This window comes from Echiichthys vipera (assembly GCF_963691815.1).
Source record: "Echiichthys vipera genome assembly, chromosome: 12".
Taxonomy (NCBI): Eukaryota; Metazoa; Chordata; class Actinopteri; order Perciformes; family Trachinidae; genus Echiichthys; species Echiichthys vipera.
Window position 1 is genome coordinate 17,391,028 of NC_139837.1, and position 21,171 is coordinate 17,412,198.

General features: G+C 41.1%; 1 protein-coding gene across 1 annotated transcript; it reads left to right on the top strand.

The window, feature by feature from the left end:
• Window positions 1–5,784: 5,784 nt before the first annotated feature.
• LOC310954912 (adhesion G-protein coupled receptor G5-like) lies at window positions 5,785–9,999 on the top strand. The gene is made up of 18 exons (XM_083924601.1): window positions 5,785–5,824; window positions 5,919–6,010; window positions 6,101–6,172; window positions 6,269–6,337; window positions 6,445–6,615; window positions 6,920–6,955; window positions 7,070–7,144; window positions 7,282–7,417; window positions 7,545–7,701; window positions 7,791–7,919; window positions 8,060–8,170; window positions 8,267–8,306; window positions 8,430–8,530; window positions 8,603–8,724; window positions 8,796–9,061; window positions 9,150–9,240; window positions 9,331–9,614; window positions 9,717–9,999. Exons 1-18 carry the CDS (start codon window positions 5,802–5,804, stop codon window positions 9,839–9,841), a joined length of 2,100 nt encoding a protein of 699 aa, XP_083780727.1. The 5' UTR covers window positions 5,785–5,801; the 3' UTR covers window positions 9,842–9,999.
• The last annotated feature ends 11,172 nt before the right edge of the window (window positions 10,000–21,171 follow it).

Sequence of the window (21,171 nt, forward strand, 5' to 3'; positions counted from 1 at the left end):
TAGGCTTTGTAAGGAAGCACAGCACCACAATTTGATCTTTTTGATCAAATTGCCTTGAAGTACCCCATCTGGTACACATGTAACTTTACCACTGCGTGATGAAATCTTCAATTCATAATGAAAGTAGATCTGGAGGCGTTTCCCACAGTGAGATCATTCCTTTCTTTATTTGCCACCCTGACTTACCTAGGGGGGATATTCTGGAGACAGAATGAAGGGATGTGTTTAAGTGTGCTCGAACAAATTGATAACTGTGGTGGAAATTTGAGAATGGGTTAGTGTTTATTTCTTTTACATAAATCTTAACCTCAAATCTCATAAGGGCATTTTCACAAAACACTGAAACTTCAAGGAACAAAAACTGAACCCTATGACCCTTCTGAATATCAAAACAAACTGTCTTGCTTTGTTAGTCTTTCTCATGCCCCCTGCACTCTTAGCAGACCTCCCAACGACCCATCATTATCTTCACTTCCTCATTGCCTTCCTTTTTTCCCTACCTTTCAAACTTCTCTGAGACTCACCTCCTATTCACACCTCTATTGTTACATGTTTCCAAGGTTTGTAATCCCTGGCTCCCTCCCAAGCCCTTAACACTTGTGGCCTCCACACCTGAAAGGAGATTAGCTGACCGTTGCCTCCCCACCTCCCTCCACTTCAGTCCTCACTTCTGCTCACTCTTCACCTTGCTCCAGTATCGCCACTCGCTGCTCGGCCTCAACCCCCCCCCTGAGGTCCGGGATAAGGTTACTGTACTGGGGTCGCCGACCGGCAAGAAGAGGTAAATGATTGGGTCATGGGAAGGAGAGAGACACCCCCCGCCTGGGTGCAGACGCTGATGTCATGGCGAGGCGCCTCAGGGTGAGCTTCAGACTGGTGACGTCATAGTATGCTTCAAAATCCGGTGGGTGGGTGGTTGATGGAGGAGATGGGTGTATGAATGTGTTCAAAATTAAGCAGATGATGGCAAGGTCAATGCGGTAAGATAATGTCACCCATACTGCCTCTTGCTGATGCAATGGGTCTATATCTAGTGCAATTCGTGAAAACAGGATGGAATTAGTGATAATTGATATTGGCCAGCAATTGTGTATATTTTCTAAGTTTTTCTAATTGTTAAAACCGGCACTGCTGCCAAACGTAGTGGATCTTAAATCACTCTGGCCAAGGTGACCGTGAACGGGCCTACCGTAATTCTAGCATGGTGACGAACACCTGTGTTTCAACCACAAAGACGCTCCACTTCAGACAGTTATAGTTCCCCTGTCCATGTTTTTGTTTGTTTGTTTGGTGGATGCTGGGGAGGCACAGCACTGGCCAGTATAGGGTGCAACCTGTGACCTTGTAAAAGAGAAGTGATGAAAAATTGATGTGAGAAATTCAACGCTTGTTTTTTTTTTCTTTTGCTATTCAAATTTATAGTAGACTTGTACTTATATAAAGCCTTTCTCGTATTCTGACTACTCAGGGAGCTTTTACAATAATGGCAGAGGCTACCTGCCTATCAACTAATCTGATCTAATCATTCAAACAACATTCACATACCCAGGCGCAGCACACGAACGGAGGACTACCCGCTTAACCTCTGAGCCACAGCCAACCCAAGATATAAACTTTATCATGACAAGTTTATCATTGAAGTTTAAAGCCCTGAGAAGCATATCTTTATATTAATATTTTGAACAAAATTGAATGTGTAAAAAACACCTTGGAAAAGTGCTCCTTTAAAATACAATCAGCACAAACCAGTTTTTACAAACATTCATGTGTTTTGTCCTATTTTTTGTTTACGGGCAGTTGACAGGCAGTTCCACTTCAACAAAACGGGAACTGCATAAATGTAAAGGAGGCTAATGTTGGAGAGAACATCCCCCAGTTAAAACTCAAATCAGTGCCTCCTGTGATATTATAGATGTGGCAGAATTCAGAATCTCATAAATGATGTTTACTCCATATATTTTGACACGAAACAATGGAGACCCAGGGCAAAGTGCTGTGGTTGTAGTTAGGTTACTGACCAGAGCGACAAAGCTGCATTAAACTGATTTATATCTGTAATGTGAAATATTTTAGCTGCATGCCGATTAGGTTTTATATTGAGGCGGTAAAGCAATCAGTGAGCTCAACACTCCACCACATCAGTCATGGTTGTGCAGGGTGACACACAGTCTGTGAGGTGAACAAAGAGTCACGCACACTTACTGAAACTGTGTTGTGTGTATTTCGGGCCTGTGTGTGTGTAACCTGTATAATAATAACAGAGTGAAAAAATTGAATTTCTCTTGCGGTATAAATAAAAGTAATTCTTCTTCCTCTTCTTCTTCTTCTGTACATTTCAAGATACCACATAAAGGCTTAGCTAATCTGTGGTTGCTGTACACGCCTACACGTGAGTTGTGTGTTTTATTTATCAAAGAAGAAGGTGCGTTTACATGCATAGCAGTTACTCGGGTATGGTCTTACCCTGGTTAAGGAGTTATGCCAGTTCTCCCCGAAATCAGGAGCAGGGAAGAATGGGAAGAATGACGGGAGTAATTCTACCTCCGGTACAGTAGGGGGTGTTCTGCCAATGTACAACTGGTCTGAATAAGGCTATTTCTTCTGGTTGACCTTTATCTAAATCACAAAAACTTGGAAAGCGGGGAGAACATGGATGATTTTTTGACAGAATTACGACAGAAATGGGTCTTATTAACGAAACTTGCCATGGCGAAGTCCTCAGTTGGTTAAAAGTTAAAGCTGTTGTTGCTGTTGTTTTTGGCACTGTTGCTTCCTGATCTATTTTATTTCCGGGTTAAAAACCACTGTAGCGGAGCATGAGCAGATGCCTAACACGATCTTACCCTGGTTAAGGTGTATACACACAGGAATACCCAAGGAGTTATCTAGGTCTGTTAACTGCAGTATGAGTACTCAGATTTTAACTGGTTAGTTTTTTACATGGCGTCTAAGAAACCGGGGTATTGCCTTAACCTGAATATAATCTGGTTTTTAAACTGCATGTAAACACACCCCCCCAGTAGATCAGAATTAGCTGTGTAATGTGAGGGGCAGCTGTGATTGTGTGTGTGTGCAGGCTCAAACATGCAAAGACAGCATAAACAGGTGCGTTGAACACATTCCAGCATAAGGCTGAGCCCACTCCTCCTTTTCCTCACACCCTTCGTCTGAAACTCTTAGGACTCCCAAACACTTTGATTGCAAGATCCATTTACACTACCAGGCTAATAGTGAAACATTAGTGGGAGGTAACTCTCTGTCAGATAGTTATGGATTGTGCCGCATAGGATGAGGTCACCAAGCAAATACATAGCTGCTCTGCCTCACTGTCACTTTTCTAATTGGAGGGACAGACTGGGTCATACGCTTCCAAGTTAAGATCTTAATCTGCTCAACAGGATTGATGTCGACAATGTTTTATACCCAGTGGACATAAATATTGACACACGTATCCAGATGTATATGGGATGATGTGTAACCCAGGCCGTCTCTTTCTGTCATAGATGGCAGGTCATTTGCTGACCTTGGTGATGACAAGTTCACGTACAGGGCGCAGGGCGATGAATGCAGCTGCAAGTGAGGGTTGAGTGCTGAGGGGTGTGGATTTGGTACATTGTGATGGAGCATTGGAGCTTCAGCATCACTCCCAGTTGTCTGCCTGGTAAGCTTTATAGCTAGCTCCCAAACCGGTGTGATGAAATCACAGGCAGCTGTCGTGTGGCGTGGCAAGACAGACAACCAAATTCACCAGGGAAGCGCCAAAATGGATGCCGACCACATAGCTCCACCACAGTCCTCTGCAGCATGTGGTGGGAAAAACAGAGCTACGGCATGAGGACGAGGGCTCCATTAGGGGCCATCAAATATTCATCTGCCATACGGCACCGAGGCCTTGGCTCTATCCTCACTGCACCGTGCAACAAACCAACAAGAACTACTCCTGAACACAACAACAACACAGTGAAGAGCCTGCAGCAGAGCTTTGAAAAGACTATAATTATCTTTGACCGCACACCAGGAAACACTGATTTATTTATTGATGAATACTATTGATGAATTAAGAGCAATACACAAATCAATTAATACACCAAGCATCACAAACTTAATGGCTGTTCAATTTGCACAATCCTTTCATATGACAAACTAAGCTAATGACTGTTTAATGGAGGGAGACGTTTACTTTTTCACCTGCCCACATTATGCAGCATTAACTGCAAACTAAAGGCCACAAAGACATTAATAAGGAAAACAATGACATCACCAGACTGACCACATGGTTCAATACGTTGAGTTAACTCCAAACTGTCAATAAAAACTCCATCAATGAATCCAAGCAGGCCCATCCAGACTGAGATTGGGTCTTAAATGTGTTTAGTGCTGCTGGTGGGGCGGTAATTGCTTTAGCAGGCTAGCGGGATGGCTGTAACGTCATTATCAACCTGTTAACAACCACAGAGGAGCTCGAGTTGTTCTCTAAAGGCACGGTCATCTGTCAATTTATGGCCAGTGTTGTTTATTCTACAGTGCTGTTTAGGACTCTCGTGTTTTGAGTCAGATATTAGCAAAACCAAAAAAAAAAGAATTGTAATATTTAATATGGTGATAAATGGTGTCAAGAAACATACAGGGAGTATTAGGATTCAAGTTTTCACCAGGGGGCAGCATCAACACATTATTCAGACATATCATACTTGGTTTACCTCATTTAGTGCATCCCTCTCCCCTCCCGTCCTATGTCCTAGGTTATTTACGAACACAAAAGAGTCACTGTTGTGCTGGACAGCTTAGAATGAAGCCTGCACTTCATATCAGCAAAAAATGCAAATATTAATTGTTTTACCACCATACTGGTGTGTGTAGGCTGTGGAAGTAATTTGTTTATACCATTTGCATAATATAAGCCTACAGTATAGAAGTCTATTCTTCATTGTAGGAATAAATAAGAGACGATTTTCCACTACAATTCGAGTGAGCATCACACACAAGTTGTGATCTTGTGCTATAAAATTGAAACAACATGCAATGTTCAGTATAAAAAGGAATGAAGAAGTATAAAGACATATTTCCGTATTTCCACAAAACCTTCCTTTAGCAACTGGTTCATCAATTTGTTTGTTTGTATACTAATTGAAATGTTCAAACATCAGACTTTACTATTACTTATTGTGCCAGATAAGACCTAGGTGTCTTTATAAACATTTCCATGTAAATCATGAGCAGGGGGGCAGCACGGTGGTGTAGTGAGGGTTCTTGGGTTTTAAGATATACTGTGTCAACTACTGATCTTTACCTTTGGACAGAGCTAAGCTAGCTGTTTCACCCAGTTTACACTCTTAAATGCTAAGCTAAATGAGCCGGCTATGTTCCCAGAGTCCTATGTTGCCCAGCTCAATATCCTCTTTTTATGACGTATCAAGGAGACCTTTCAAATGGTTAATATGTTCTCAGCAGGTCAAATGTTTCCCTGGGTCAATATGCTGAAATCATCCACCTACAGCTTATAGCCTGCTGATGGTAGTCTTCTCAATAGGCCCTCAATAAGTTTATTAAACTGCACTTGAAGAGATGACCTTTGCCAATCCATTGCAATGTTTGCTATACCTACCATGGTGTGAGGAGCATAACGTGATACCTCATTCCAGTTCATAACTAAATGTAGCAGTCTGCCAGCTGTCTACTGAGAAAGAAGATACAATGCGTGCTTTGATAAAGGGCGTGCTTGATTTGCAAGGTAAATGAGACAGTAAGAACATCAGTGGTATATCTGGTTATGACTGTGAGGTGGATGCAAGAGACTGACAATGCAGAAAGTCCTCTCGCTCAGGTAATGGAAGCTGGTGTCCAGATAGCACTTCAAAATAGATATATTTTTAGGTTATGTTCAGATAACTTAATCCTGGATTGTCCTTACTCCTCAGGATGTTACCACGTGGTGTAAAGCATCGCTGGATGTTTGTAGCAATCCTGTTCTATGGGATATTCCTCAAGAACAACATATGTGAGAGCCCAGGTGAGTAGGTTTAACTTGAAACAATTCTGTATTTCTCAACACAATCTGTTGTACAGATTAGCATGTATATTATATTTGTATTTTTTATAGGCTCAAATGACAACTGCAGTCAAAAAAATGTACTGTTTGTCAGTGCCAAAGAGGTAAATGGTTTTCCATCAGGTAAGCTTGACAACACTGTAGAAAGATAAAGGTCTTCAAATGAAAGTTTAAAAGAAAATTCAGAGTAAACAGTGGTTTCACGTTTTTTTTTTTCAGAGGTTGTCTATCACAAGGCCAATGGAATGAAACTCTGTTTCGGGGTCCAGGGGAAAAAAGCACATGCAGGTACCTAATGATAAGCCTCAATGTATTTAAGTCCACTGCAAATAACCCCGCAATTGTTTCTGTTGTTCACTTTATGGATGTGAGTGTACTGTGCTTTGTATTTTTAGACTGTTGTAACAAAGAAGGATTCAAGTGTGAATTTGATGTTGAAATTAAAGACGTTGGAAACAGCTACAGCCTGATTCTGAATAAAGAGACTCTTTCCCAGCAAGATATTGTGTTGATGACAGTACCAGATCATGGCTTCACATGTATGCCGTCAACACTCTACAACATAGGTATTGCTGACAACCTCCTTGTTATGAAAATTCTTATAAACTCAAGTTTGGACAAATACTGACTTAAACCAGTCACCTCTCTACTTTACTCGTGTTATTCATTGTACATAAAGAAATGCTGATAAAATAAAATGTTTGTAGTAAATGGCATAATTGCAAGTAAAGGTTGTTCACACAGATGGTGTCTGATTTGCATACAACAGTAGTAAGAGACTGCCCCCTATTGGTCAAAAAGTTACTCACTGAAACAAGTCACACAGTGAATGTTTCCTCTTTTAACCAGTCAACCTTTCCTTTGTTGCAGGTTTCTATTTAAACATTCAACTCTGCTTGAATACAGGTAACATCTTTAATCGGCCACAGCTCTTACTTTTGTATCAGCATACATTTAACAGCAGTGATAGCACATTTGTGTAATACATGTGTAACAATATGGTGTTTTAATATGTTTAAGGTACAAAAAATATAAAATTGAGCCAAAACAACATCTGTGGGGAAAGTCCACTCTGTGGTGAAGATGCTTGCAAAGGTATCACCATTTGGTTATTAGATTCTTATTTCAAACATATCTAAGAAAGCACTTTATTACTAAAGCAAAAGAGCACAGATGTGAAAATCAAATGTCTCAGCTTGTGTATGTGCGTGTGTTTAAATATGCATTTGTAGCAGAAACAGACTACGAAGTCACCGTTGACAACTGTCAAAACAGCCATTGTGTGTCATGTAAGCCATCAGATTATTCTATTACACTACCTACTCCTGAGAGCAATAATGGCACTGGCATCAGCCCAGAAAACGCAGCGTAAGTATCTAAATTATTGATGGAAATACTATTTGACTACATTTTGGTGTGGCGTTGTTAGGAGCTGTGATGATGACTGTAGTTTGCTGAAAAAGAGAACATGATTTGTGTTTTTTTTTCATTACAGAAATATCATGAATAATATGTCCTTACTGCTGGCCCAGATGGGCAATCGCACCACAGCATCAATCATCATAGGCGATACTAAAGGAGTGATCACTAAACTTCCCCCCAAAAACCAAACCAATATCATCTTTGGCATTAATACAAGTGGCAATGTGAATGTATGCATTTTGCCAGTAAAACACAATATTTAATAAAGTCAAATCACCCCAGTTTTTGTGATAATCCTTTTTATTACTTGTTTTTGCAGATTCTTAAGGATAGAGTTTGGAAGCCTGGCATCTCTAGGTTGGTGCACATCCCCACAGAGGCCAGTGCCATGGCAGTAAAAAGAAACAGTTCATTTGCTTCAGTACTATGTTTTCCAGAAATTCAGCAGGTAAAGCTTGAAAAAAGAAAGAAAGTTGACTTAATTACACGTTTATTTTTATGATAACTTTAATATAAACATAATGATAACATAACTACATCCACAATGTTACTGTTTTCCCCCTGTGCCTGTCACATCATTTCCAACAGGATGACCCGGGAAGCGTTTTGCTCGACAATGAGGCAATCGGAATTGAAATGGGAACAGAAATATCCAATCTCTCACATAGCATAGAAATTTATTATAGAAATGTGGACAAGGTAAAAGAGATGACTGAGCTATAATATATATTAAGAGGTTAAAAACACCTATGGAAAGCATGACTATACTGATTATTCTTTTTTATTCTAATACAGAATGGGAGCATTGCTTCTTGTAGGTCGTGGGATGGCAAAGGTACTGTAAAAATGTTCTTTTTGATCCTTCAAACAGCCTTTTAACAAATTACACAGCTCTGTCACACGTCCCTCGACCATTAATGTGAAAAAAGGCTTTAGCAGTATCTTCTGCCATTTGTAGGAAATAAAGCAACCTGGATCACAGATGGCTGCAAGACAGAGATGAACAATGACAGCATCATGTGCCAGTGCTCACATTTAACATTTTTTGCAATTCTAATGGTAAGATGATTGTATGACACTTTCCAGTTTCATCGTTGCATACATAATCCAACACATCTTTCTCTAAATCAGTCCCCTCCACCTGGAAACATAAGCTCTTCCGATTTCACGTCTCTGACCTACATCACATCAATCGGCTGTGGCCTATCAATGTTTTTCTTGCTGGTGGCTCTCTTCATGCATTGTCTTATCAGGTAAGGGAGTTTTAAATGTTAACTTATTATATTAAAAGCTTTTTCTGAAACAAAACTTACTCACTTCACAGAAAAGGGAAAGCAACCCAAGCAACTAAGATCCTGATGAACCTCTTTGTCGCCATGCTCACTCTGAACTTGTCCTTCCTGGTAAACGAGAGCATTGCAGAGCTGGGGAACTTTGGTGCATGCGTGGCAGCGGCAGCAGTTATGCACTTCACAATGTTGGCCACTTTTTCCTGGTTTTTCCTAGAGGCTCTACACTTGTACTTACATCTGTGGAAGCTCCCTACTGACATCAAATATTACATGATGAAGATTTGCATCGCAGGATGGGGTAAGAGATCTGAACCCGGCAAAGCTGAGCAAATGAATCATATGTGCTTAACATACGCATAACAACAATATGCACTTTTTCTCTTTAGGCACGCCAGCTGTAGTGGTGATTGCTCTTGTCGCCTCGAGACAATATGACTACATGATCATTAACATCGATGATGGAAATTCAGAAAAAATGTAAGCAACTCATACTGACTGCAAAGTGTCATCGCGTATTCACAAAAAGGGATTTATGTCACTAAGTACATCATTATTCCTGATATTCAGGTGCTGGATCTCTGATGCTGTCGTCCACCTAGGGGTGAACGTTGGTTACTATGCTGTAGTGTTCATCTTCACCTTTGTCATATTCATCCTGACTGTGCGGCAGATTGTTCTTCTTAAGCCCGCAGCAGGGAAAGATCAGGACAGCAGCTCCATCAAGAAAAACACTTTCTCCATTTTAAGCCTGCTCCTACTGCTCGGCATCACCTGGGCTTTTGCTTTCTTCAGCCACGGACCTATGGTTATAGCCTCCTACTATATCTTCACCATCCTCAACTCCTTTCAAGGTAGACTATAAACTGACACACAGCCATTTGAACTACAAACTGTCTAATTTACTTTTAATTAAGTACACATTTTCTATGTTTGAAATCCATCTACCCTTGCAGGTTTCTTCTTGTTCATCTACTACTACAATTCCAGAAAGGCTGTTGACGAGATCAGAAGCTCCAAAGACAGCCTTAGCAGCACTGCTACAACAAATATAGTAGTCACCAATCCATATGGATTTTGAATAATGCTTTTCAAAAGGGTTCTGTGTCCGACATTATTTTGACACTAGAGGGCAGCATTTTATTTCATATAGCCAAGCAGAGCTCTTATTGAATTAGGTGCTGGTAAATTTCTATAAAAAAGTTCTTTCTCAGACCATTTCTATAAAAAAGCATTCCCCCCGACGACCCGGCTAATCTGAAATACCTTCGCTGAGTGAATTACCAATGAGTCAAGCACTGACAGTGGAAATGGAGTAATCTCCTGGAAATCATTTGGGCCGATGAATCAACAGAAGCACTGTCTTACTCACTTTGAAACATGCAGTAAAGGTTGTGATTCACTCAGAATATATCACAGAGCTCCTCAGTCAAAGCATCAGTCATACACTGGAATGCAGAGTGCAAATGTTTAAGAAGAAAAATATGACTGATTATAACTGATGTGGTTGTCAAATGGACTGAAGATGGCAAAACGCAGAAAAAACAAGGCAAAGGTAAGTCTTGCCTTTCACACTCTTTGCAGTGTTGGGGCCCGAGCTAGCCAGCTAGCGCTTTGCGTGCCTGCAGATAATTACCATGTGCCTACAGAGAGCAGTATTCACTGTGCGGGGAGCCTTAACTGGCTAACAAGAAATGAGCTCATGGCTACCTATAGTGATAAGAGGCCTGAGGGCACGCCACTATGTTGAAACTATTCTCTGAAATATGGCGGCAGTTAACTACAATTTATACCATTTAATAAGTGTGTCTTGGCAAACTGCATTACGTTAATGACTATGATTCATTGGGAATTGTGTGTTTTTGGTGTTGTTATTCATTAATCAAATCTTCCCTTTGTACATGACGATGATGATGTGATGATGTTCATATCAGATTTAATCTTGAAACATTAACCATGTTGTATACTTTTTGAATCTACATATACTTATTTGCTATTTCCACTTTTTATTGATTTGTTTTTGTGTAATAGCCTTAAAAGGAACACAGTTTCATGTTTTATTTTTGTGATCATAATAGCTTGTCAAGGTTTGTTTTAGTGAAATGTGGTCGGCATCTCTTGGTAAAATTTGCAGACCTTCAGACAGTAAATTGCTTCTATGAATGAAACTGACATTATCTACAAAAATAAAGTGCAATTAAGTTTATGGTATCTTAATTGGACATCAGAGTAGTCTTTCCATATGCAGAACTCGGTGTGTTAGGTTGGGGTGGGGTGGGGGGGGTGGGGGATGTGACATTCAGAGAGTAATGTGTGTTTATTTGTCCATGACTGATTAATCTTGTAAATAACCGCAGCGTGCCAGCCAAAAACTAGGGTAATTACTGCCATACACATCTGATTTGTGTTGCCCCGAAAAAGGGCCTTTCATGCAGAGCACAGTGAGCTTCCATGATCTACCTGTGTGTGTCCACACGTTAAAGCTCTCTAGGTTAAGCCACAGCCGAGAACTTCACTTAGGAACTGAGATCACTGTGGTAATTAATGGTGAAACACAATGTAGAAAAAAAAAGTTTTCTCCAAGAGCCAGATATTTAACACGGTTATTTGAGCCAAAGATCAACAACACTTCACAAAATCAAATATCTGTTTCCCACACAGAGATTATGATTTGAAGTGTTGTTTTACTGCTTTCCTAAAAACATAAATCCAGACATGCATAAAAAGAAACCCTCGGGTCGTGGCTTCTGGGAACATTTAAGTCAATCTAAATTATTTCAAAATGTTCAATTTTCTCGCTATTCCATAAAGCTGTCTGGTACCAGAGTGAAAATGTGGCCACCAGAATCAAATTTGAACATGTGTACAGTAGATGTGTTCTTTTAGTGGAGGGAAAATAAGAACACTTTTAATTGCTCTCAGTTTTAAAGCACATCTTCAGATTTTGTAGAACAGCCAAATGACACAAAACACTTCTATATGACACGTAAATAAGGGTGAGGGAGATCATGGGAGGATTTCACAGCTGCATGCTCGCTTGGAAAGATACATACTTAGATAATAAAATGTATTCAGCCTTAGCCAGGGAATTATTCTAGCAAGAGTGCAAGTTTCCTCCACGGCTAACCGCAGTCTCCCATTGATGGGAGATCATTAGTCTTTAGCAGAACAGGAACAATAATAATAATAACACTGGTTATAATAACAGTGTGTGAACAGGTTTAGTTTCATGATTGGCATATTTCAGGTGCAGGAAAAGAGACATTGGCTTTGCATATATTTTCTTAAATGGAGTCTGGACTGAATCCTGCCCTGTAAAAGTCAAATTGCCAATCTCAAATGACCTATAAAGTCTTGAGGTCTTGTTCCTGGAACCTTGCGTGTCTGGGGGAAATATAATTAGTCAAATATACCAAACCATACAAATACACTTAGATGTATTATTTATTTGACTTTATAATAATAATGCAATACAACTGGCTTTTATCAACTTGGAGTTACCATGAAGATAAAATTTGATCCTTTTTGCATTCTCGAGGTATTAAAATGCTAACTGGACTTTATTTTACGCACCCCTGTTTTGTCATTTTCTTTGGGTCAAGGCAGCCCACTTCCTAGCAGCCCCCATTCTCCCTTCTCCTTTTTCATAAATCCCCAAAATGATTTATTTCCTAGCAACTTTGCTCGTGAAATTGATGTGGACCGGGGGCCTTTGTAGCGTCTGGTTTCCCTGCTGGCTGCAGTAAAATCAGTCCAAGGTCCAGACGAGGGGCAACGCTTGCGTGACTGAACGCCCCCCGCCTCTTCGCATGTCACGATGTGGCCCCCAGACTTGAAGTGCTCAGGCTGATAGATTTGAGGGCCCATAGTTAAGCGTGTAGATTTATGATGGGCGGTTGCAACATGTCAGAGAAACTGTGCTACTTTTGCAGGGAGCACGAAATGAGGCCTCGTCCTACAGGGAAAAGTTAAGGGGGGGGGCTAACTGAAGGTGCTTTCAGGTTACTGGCCGTAACTTGGGAAACTCTCCAAACAACACACCGCCTTAGAATTTGGGAGGAGTAGCCAGATGGCTGCACGCACAGCACTTGACTGAGATGAACTGTCCTGGTCTGGATGTTGGCTCTTGCTTTACTGTTCATCAACATCTTTCATCAGGTATGGTGAGAATGAAGGGGTCACAAAAGGGGAGAAGAGGAAGGAAGGGGGGAAGGGAGGGGGAAGGGAGGGGGCAGTGACTGAGGGCGCAACCTGAAACATTCAGATTGAAAACTTGACCTCTGGATTTCAAGCTTCTCCTTCCTACAGTTGCCTGTCTCCCCTTCTCACGTCATGTGCAGCAGCAAGAAGGATCATTCCCCTTCACGGCACGTAATGGGATTCTCTTTGTCCACTCTTGACCCTAATGGCTCCTCATCGCTCACTCACAGCTGTGTGAAGCAGCTTGGTAAAAGTGGAGAACGCTAAAGAACTCTCACACACTCAGATCCGTCCGTCATGTTTATCACGATCACTATATCGTGCAGCTGACACGAACAAGTATGGAGTTTTGTTGCACATTTTGCATGCAACAATGCAAAGAATTTTGTGGTAAATTGTGTTCAACCATCAGAAAGGACAAATAATGAGAATTTACAATATTTGTTAATACACTGTTTGAATAAAACCACTAGCAAAGTATCCTTCGGTGGCAGCAAAAACATTTGTATTTTACAGTTGCCAGCAGGCTGAATAACTAGCAATTATCAACATCTAATATTGATAACTCGTGATAAATCTCTAAAAATGAATCTCATTTGTGCATAACGTAAATACAGTCTTAGAAGAGGCGGCTGCCAGCATTTCTCTCTGAACTATTTCCTCCTTCAAGCAGGAGCTTAACAGACCTCATAATTACAAGTTAGGTCCCACACTTTAGAGACATGAAAGCTTATGGTTAAGAAACTAAAGTCGTCTGGATTCACTCATACTGCGCCTAGTTTGCTTGCTATTGACTTGGCTTTTGTTTGGCCTTTAAAATTCACACTTGGTGAAGTTGTGGTATTTGCCTCATACAAATGGCGCAGGCTTTCCCACAACCATGAAGACTTTACTACAGGGACTGATTCACCCGCTGGTTTACAACTGCAGAATCACAAAATCTTCACAGGTAGAAAATGAGCACCTGGTTTGCTTGTTAAACAGCATCTATAGTATACATTTTCTATAGTGGCTGCAGTTAAAGTTGTGAAAGGAAACATATTGTGTTCAATTTCAGGTTTAAAACTTGTATTTTGTGATTCTTCTTCAAAATGTTTATATGCCTCAATGTTCAAAAAACATTATACTAATACGTTTTCTCATACTGTCTGCCTGAATATACCTGTATTTACCCTCTGTTTGAAACGCTCCGTTTCAGCACCTGTCTCTTTAAGCTCTCCTCCCGAAAAATCCCAGATGCATCTCTGCATCTCTGCATCTCTGTATCGTCACTGCAGCTGGGAAATGACTGCAACGGCAGTGTAGCGGCACTTTCGACCAATAGTTAGTATAGACATCACCACTTCACAGAAGTCCTGATGGCTCGTTTCTGTTTTTCATATTTGCACAGTATTTATATGGCAGGTACACATACTTTAGAATAAAAGAGGCATGGGAATCTCTTTTTTTTTAATCGTATGGGACCTTTCATATGCAGTCTGATGTGAGAATTTATCTCATTGTTCTTAACATGATCCAACTTTACTGTTATAGTTCACTCACCACTCTCAACAACCTTGTTTCCAGACCCAGCAGCAGGCTGTTGTTTTCAGCATAAATAAAGCTTTGATATTCCTACTGTTTTCCTAAAAATGCAAAGTTATCAAGTAGGTAGTCAGTGCACTAACACATTTGGCAGCTAAGTTTCAGATATTTCTCTCAGTAGATGGTGGAGATCAAAACGGTGCTAAAAGGAAGTGAATGGACTTACATTCAGCAGAAATATGATTCCACACAAATGTTACTTTTGCTCCATATAGGCTAGATATGTAAAGAAAGTTCACTATATGAACTTAAAATATCTCAATGTTGTGTTAACAACTTGTTTCTGCTGCCCCCGAGTGGCCAAAATAATCAATTATCACAGGCTTAAAATTAGTTTCAAAGTTTTAAACGTTATTTCAAAATTATATTATAAGACTATTGTGGAAGAACATTATACTGTCTTCTTCCTTGTGACAAATCCCAAAGGAGGAGTGTGTTTTTGTTCCTCAAGTCTACGTATACATGCCCATATGTGCGTGTCTACAGCATATGTGCATCCTGAGCCCGCGGGGATCTGATTTCAGTTAAGCTACACCGTTGCCCAAGCATGATGGACTCTGCCTGTTTCCTCTTTCCCCACTCCGTAGGGAGCCTTTAATCACCCTACAGTGCTTCCCTCTACACGTCCAAGTGTGAGAATATATTCCTCTGTGCAAATAAATGAACTAAAAAGCATCCACTCTTGTGCCAATCCTAATCAAATCTTGTTTGTGTCTGTGTGTTTGCATTTGGGTTAGTGGCAGTTTAATGTGAGGGACCACCAGAAAAGTTTGTTTCCTTGAGCAACAGAGGAAGGTTGTTTTTTCATCTTCTTCATGGCTCATTTTTTATGTCTCGTTTGTCATTTATGGCAGTCTCAGAACATAAGGATGTGGCTCTTCTAAGTCATTCATGTATCGTCCCAATATGTGGTCCAGCTATTTCACAAAACGGTATTATTGGACAAACCGCACAATTTAGGCTTGATGAGTGCTCATTTGGGGCGAATAAATCTTCTGAACATGCTGCTTTGAATGTGTCCATTAAAAACATGCAATGAAAGATGCGTCTTTGTTGTTTTTTTACCCCAGTGATGCAGCAGTCGGTCAGTAATAACACGTTTAAAAAATCATCATGTGAGAATTTCACAACTCTGTACCGGGAACATAAATTATACAGACTAAAGAGACCAAAGAGCGGTGTGATTCGGTGGGCTCCTTCCTGTTCCACAGCGCCTCGTTAGAGACTAGTGTCTGTGTTTACAGCTAAAGCATGACTTCCAGCTTCCAGAGCCAGACAGCTCCAAGTGATTCCATCCCAGTAGAGGTATTGACTGAAGTGGTGGCAGAGGTTAATCTGGAACATACTTGTGACTATGTCGGGCTGTGTTATCCTGCTGTCCCGACATCCTGCTTGATTTATGGACCTCATCTTGTGGCTGTTCACCATGTCTCTACTTAAAGGATTAGCGGGAAGTGACGTCATCTGAAGTATCTATCTTCTCTGTCTATGCTCATAATTTGCAATTTTTGTCTGTGTCAAGGTGTCCATATGTAAGTGTAGTGTGTATGTGTGCGTGTGTGTGTGTGTGAGTGTGTGTGTGTGTGTGTGTGTGTGGGTGTGTGTGTGTGTGAGTGTGTGTGTGTGTTTGTGTTTAACCTGCATCAGGTGACATTAGATGCCCCTGTTTCTGTTATCTTCTGCTCCAATTTCATCATGCCCTGGCCTTTATATGGCTGCCAGATTTGGATGGGTTTTTGGACTAGGCACAATAGATAGAGGCAATGATAGAGGCTAAATCAGCTCCACTTAACGCTTGGCTAACTTTGGAACAGTATGAGCAGTAATTCTGGTAGATTATTCACAACTGATCTGGCTTCAGTCCGGAAACGAGCAACTGAGTAAAACTATTTGGGCTACCTGGGAACAATAGGTCATCAGCATCACTTACACTGTAGAAGTGAATCCCCCATAGACGTTTTCCCAGCCTAGTGGCAAGAAAAAAAACGTTGGCATTGTGCTTTTCCTTTAGCGTATGTATGAGACCAGGCTTTCAACTGACAGCAAGTGCTGTGGATGTCAGCTGATGTAGTATAACTAGCCCCTCATGCCACTTAAGGAGGAGATCAGGGTGGATGGTTGGGTCATACACACACAGGACTTGTACCCGGGAGAACGCAGTTTGTGTCCTGCTCCATGTGAAAGTGAAACTTAATAACAGAAAAGATGTAGGCCTACTTATTTTAAACCAAACCATGATATTTTCGTATAGCAAGTATTTTTCAGGCCTAAACCTAAGTCAAGTTTTTAGATTTTGTTTTTTATGCACAATGTTAACCATGTGTTTAAAACGGCATCCTCGGAGCATCAAAAAGTGTTGGTATACGAGGAGTAGGGAATGAGGACAGGTTACAGCTGTTCAGAAATGTTGGGATTCAACATATCTGATGTTTGCAGAAACGTACAAGGCCAATGTTTTATTCTGGTGACTGGGTTGACTTTTTTCTGCTTACTTTCATAGATTTTGTAGCTTCTCATGATTTCAAAAAATGTGTAAGGGACATTGGTTCAAACCTTTCAGCAATTAAAACATGAAACTCTTTTTTTAAAGATCTTCAGTGCAGTGTCCTTTGTACACACAGAAATATATTTTAAATTGAGGTTGAAGTTTTAAATGATGTTCAGATGAGTTAGTAGAGTTACTACTCGTTCCCAATGTTGGAACTCAGTGTGACCCAATTTTGTAATTGTGTTTGTAATGTTTGATTAAGTAGCTTCAAAGTTTCACTTTTACCTAAATGTTACTCCCCCCTTGTATCATCATGCAGTGGGACTGCACAGAATCTGTACAGATTAGGCAGCAAGCACAAGAGAAACCTGTAATATCTTCTCCTCGCATGAACCCTATTGTGCAGATTCGTGTTAGTCCTGTCCCATTGCTCCTATCTATATTTGTATAGCCACTCAGAATACAATAGAGGGAATTTGGCAGGAGAGAGAATGCGCAGAGAACTGAATGTTAGCGTGAGCATTTTTTGGATTACTTCAGTGGGAATAAGTGAAATCTCCACGCGTTGCCACGATCCTCCGGCACTCTCTGTGGACGGCAACCAGCACGGTGAACTCTTATTGACCTGCCTGTGCATGTCATTCCTCAAAAGCAGTTACAGTGGGGCATATTTCCCTTTGACCTGGCAGGGATGTCACACATTTAAGTTTACCAGCCACAAATGCAAAGCTCTTTCAGCTTCTCATCCTACCTACCCTTCACCAGTCAGATTGTCTCCACCTCCACACTCACAAAGACACACACCAACACCTCTGTCATTACTCTACTTGAAGATAACCCCTCCCTGAGCGTGGTCAAAATGTGCCTTTCACACGGGCGGCTAGCCAAAGTAAATAAACCAGCCACATGCCAGCTCAGGAGGGCATGAACAGGGTCAGAGGGGGGGCTCGCCAGGAGGTGCCAGGAGTGACAGAGGGAGGGACATGGTCACGCAAAGAAAACAAGCCCAGCAAGAGCCAGCCAGCCTTCTCACGCAGGGGCCCAGACATGTGTCTTGTCATGCAACAGCCACCCCATCAACCCAAATTAGGGCTGACGGAGGTAATAAAGCGAGGGAGCAAAAGGGAGGAGAAAGTGAGGAGAGGAGCAATCCCCTCGGAGAGTGTAAAAGTGAGAGGGAGGATATATTGTTCACCTTTCAGAAGAGTCTTACAAAACTCTGGTGACCTCAGCGTACCTCAGAGTGGCAGGTTGTCTGCGTGGTAAAGTCTCAGTCGCCACTTGTGTCTGTCTCACAGACACACACCATGTCCTCAGTTAACCTTGAATGAAAAGCAAATTTAAGGAAGATAAAGATCGGTTTCATCTATTTTTTCCAAAGCACTTTGAAACTATGGAGAAGCCTATTTACTTTGCCATATGCAGATACTCAACTCTGAATTATATTAGTTATTAAACAGACTTTACACTGCCAGCTCCCTAATACAAAGTCCATGTAATGTCTGACTAAGTTCATGTGTGAAGAGCAGGTCATCGTCCGGAGAATCCACAGAGGGGAAGTGGGCATATTGAAGACATTCCCATCATGTGGGTGGTGCGAAACTGGAAGAATGCATCCAAGGCTCAAAAAGGAGGTTCAGTTACACAAAGACGCCAACGAAAATATCTAACTGGAAAGACGTTGAGATCTGGGAACTTTTGTTGGTTAGTGCCGACGCAGAAATTGTCAGACAGATTCAAGGAATGGCAAGAGACTTTGTTTATGACCAAATTATAAACTGAGCTCCACCCAGGCGCCACCCCTCACCTAAACCAAACTGACTATTTCTAGTAGTAGAGAACGTGTCTGACACGGACAATCGCATGTTGTGTGCTACATGTGTGAAAAGGCAACTTTGGACAATGTGCGGAACTGATTCTCCCGACACTTTCCGGAGTTCATATGAGAAAATGACAGAACACTTATACATGGATAGATAGACACAATCACTCACCTACTTGCTCAACAGTTCTAGAGCCCATTTAGAGTTGTTCAGAGAATAAAGGGTGACCAAAGAACACGAAGAGGCAGACCCCCACAGGGAGTTCTTTGCTTCACACATAAAAAAGATTAAGGGTAAGATTAAAAAACAAGACCTCTTGCTTTTTCAGGTAAAAAAGGCCACTGAGCAGTTTCATCAATAATAGATATCATGCCATTCATAAGAGATAATGTTAGTGGAAAAGAAAAGTGTCCATTTCTCCTGATCACTGATATAAACCCACTATATGTCTTTAGTTCAGAAACAAATTAACCATCAGAGAAGCAGGAGATAATTGATGAGACCAGCTTCCTTCCAATGAGAGGCAGCAAGTTTGATGGCTAGCATAGGTGGTCTGTGCCAGATGTGAGATATAGGGTGCCTCTTGGCCTCTGAGTGAGCATATGGAATACATTGTGCGTGAGGGACTCCTCAAAGACTGTTCTCTTTTAAGCTACTTGGGTTGTGAGGCAGCCTCCGCTTTTCCCTGCAGAAACTGCAAGATTTAGAAATGTATCACCTTCAGTTGAGGGTGCAACCAGGCGAAAAGGGGGCAAGTATGTAGGGGGGACAGGGTACAAAGGTCAAACTTTAAGGTTGTTTTTGTCTGGGTCTGCCTCCATGGGAAGCCTGGGGATGGTGGGACACATGTCTCAAATGACGCCGTTCATAAAGTTATCTGTCGACATACACATAAAAATGCATGTTGTGTATGTTACTTTATTATATGAGAATAACAAGACCTCTGTATTTGGCCATTTCTGCTTGTTTGGTTTTTTTTTTACAAAATATTGGCTTCAGTCTTCACATCTGTCTCATATGCAGCTCCTCCCTGAGGTTCCTGTAATAATGTCAATGAACTACCAAGCATATCAAATGGGGAGGAAAAGGCATATCATCCCATAAGAAATATAGGGCCAACATCGGCCCTCAATGCACATGTCTGTCAAATTATTTCTGAACATTGATGGGGCGCCACTCACTCCATCTATGCCTGCAGGGCCTCGTTTAAACACCATAAAAAAAACACCCTGCTGATTGAACCTTTTCGCGGTCTGTTCTGCAAATTAACAGGAATCTGACAAAGGACCTCTTCATGCTCTCCACTGATAATTTACTACCACGTCCTTCCACTCTGTCCACTCCACTTAAGAAAGAGGTAGAACAAGTAAAATATGACATCCATCTGGAAGCTGCATACATGATGCCTATAGTGTCACCACACTGGTGTGAAATCAGACTACCATGATCGACAGTAGATACTCTTGGCACATGACAGTTTAGACATTCTCTCCTCAAACAATGGCTATTAGTCTGCTAACAGCTATGTGTTTACATTCCCCCATAAATGACTGTAGTGCTGACAAGAACACGCCTTATATAGACAAAATCTGACCACTGAGTGTAGCATTTGAACTTGTCCCATAGCTAAACGGAGTACATTGGTGAGATACAATCAGTGTAAATGCATTTTGTTTCCTCCAGCATGAAATTCCTCAGGCTGACTTTACATGAAAGGGAAGGTACAGTGATATAAGAGCTTTAATCATGCAGACCTTGTTACACAAACAGCATGTGTCTTTGTCTATGTGGATGACTGCTTAAAAGCATCCTTATGTCTGCTCGCACTGCATAAATACATATGCATGTGTATGCATGCCTGTATGGCTTGTTTCAGCCAAGCAGCTGAACAGGTCAATGGTTCCAGGTTATTTCCACATGGGCTGGGCCACAGGGTGCGCTACAGTCTGACAGAGAGGGTCAGACTTCAGTGCAGCTGGGACTCGAGAACACGTCATAGTGAAATAAAGCCTGAAAAGTGACTGGTAATTTGTATGAAATGATTCTATATGATATGTATTACAGAAATTGCATTTAGTAAGTAAATAAGTAAATAGAGTTCTTGGCGGTGTCAGTTGTATCCCACGCGTAATGTAACGTCAGATGTCAGTCCGCATTTCTCTGCCAGAGCCAGACTTAATGACGTAAAAACATGTCTGTATACAGTCATCTAATTCATCGAGGTTTAACTATGACACCATCTTAAAAGGTAGTACTTCTTGATCCTTTTAAAAATGTGTTAATTTATAATTCATTCATTTTATTCATTCATTGCTC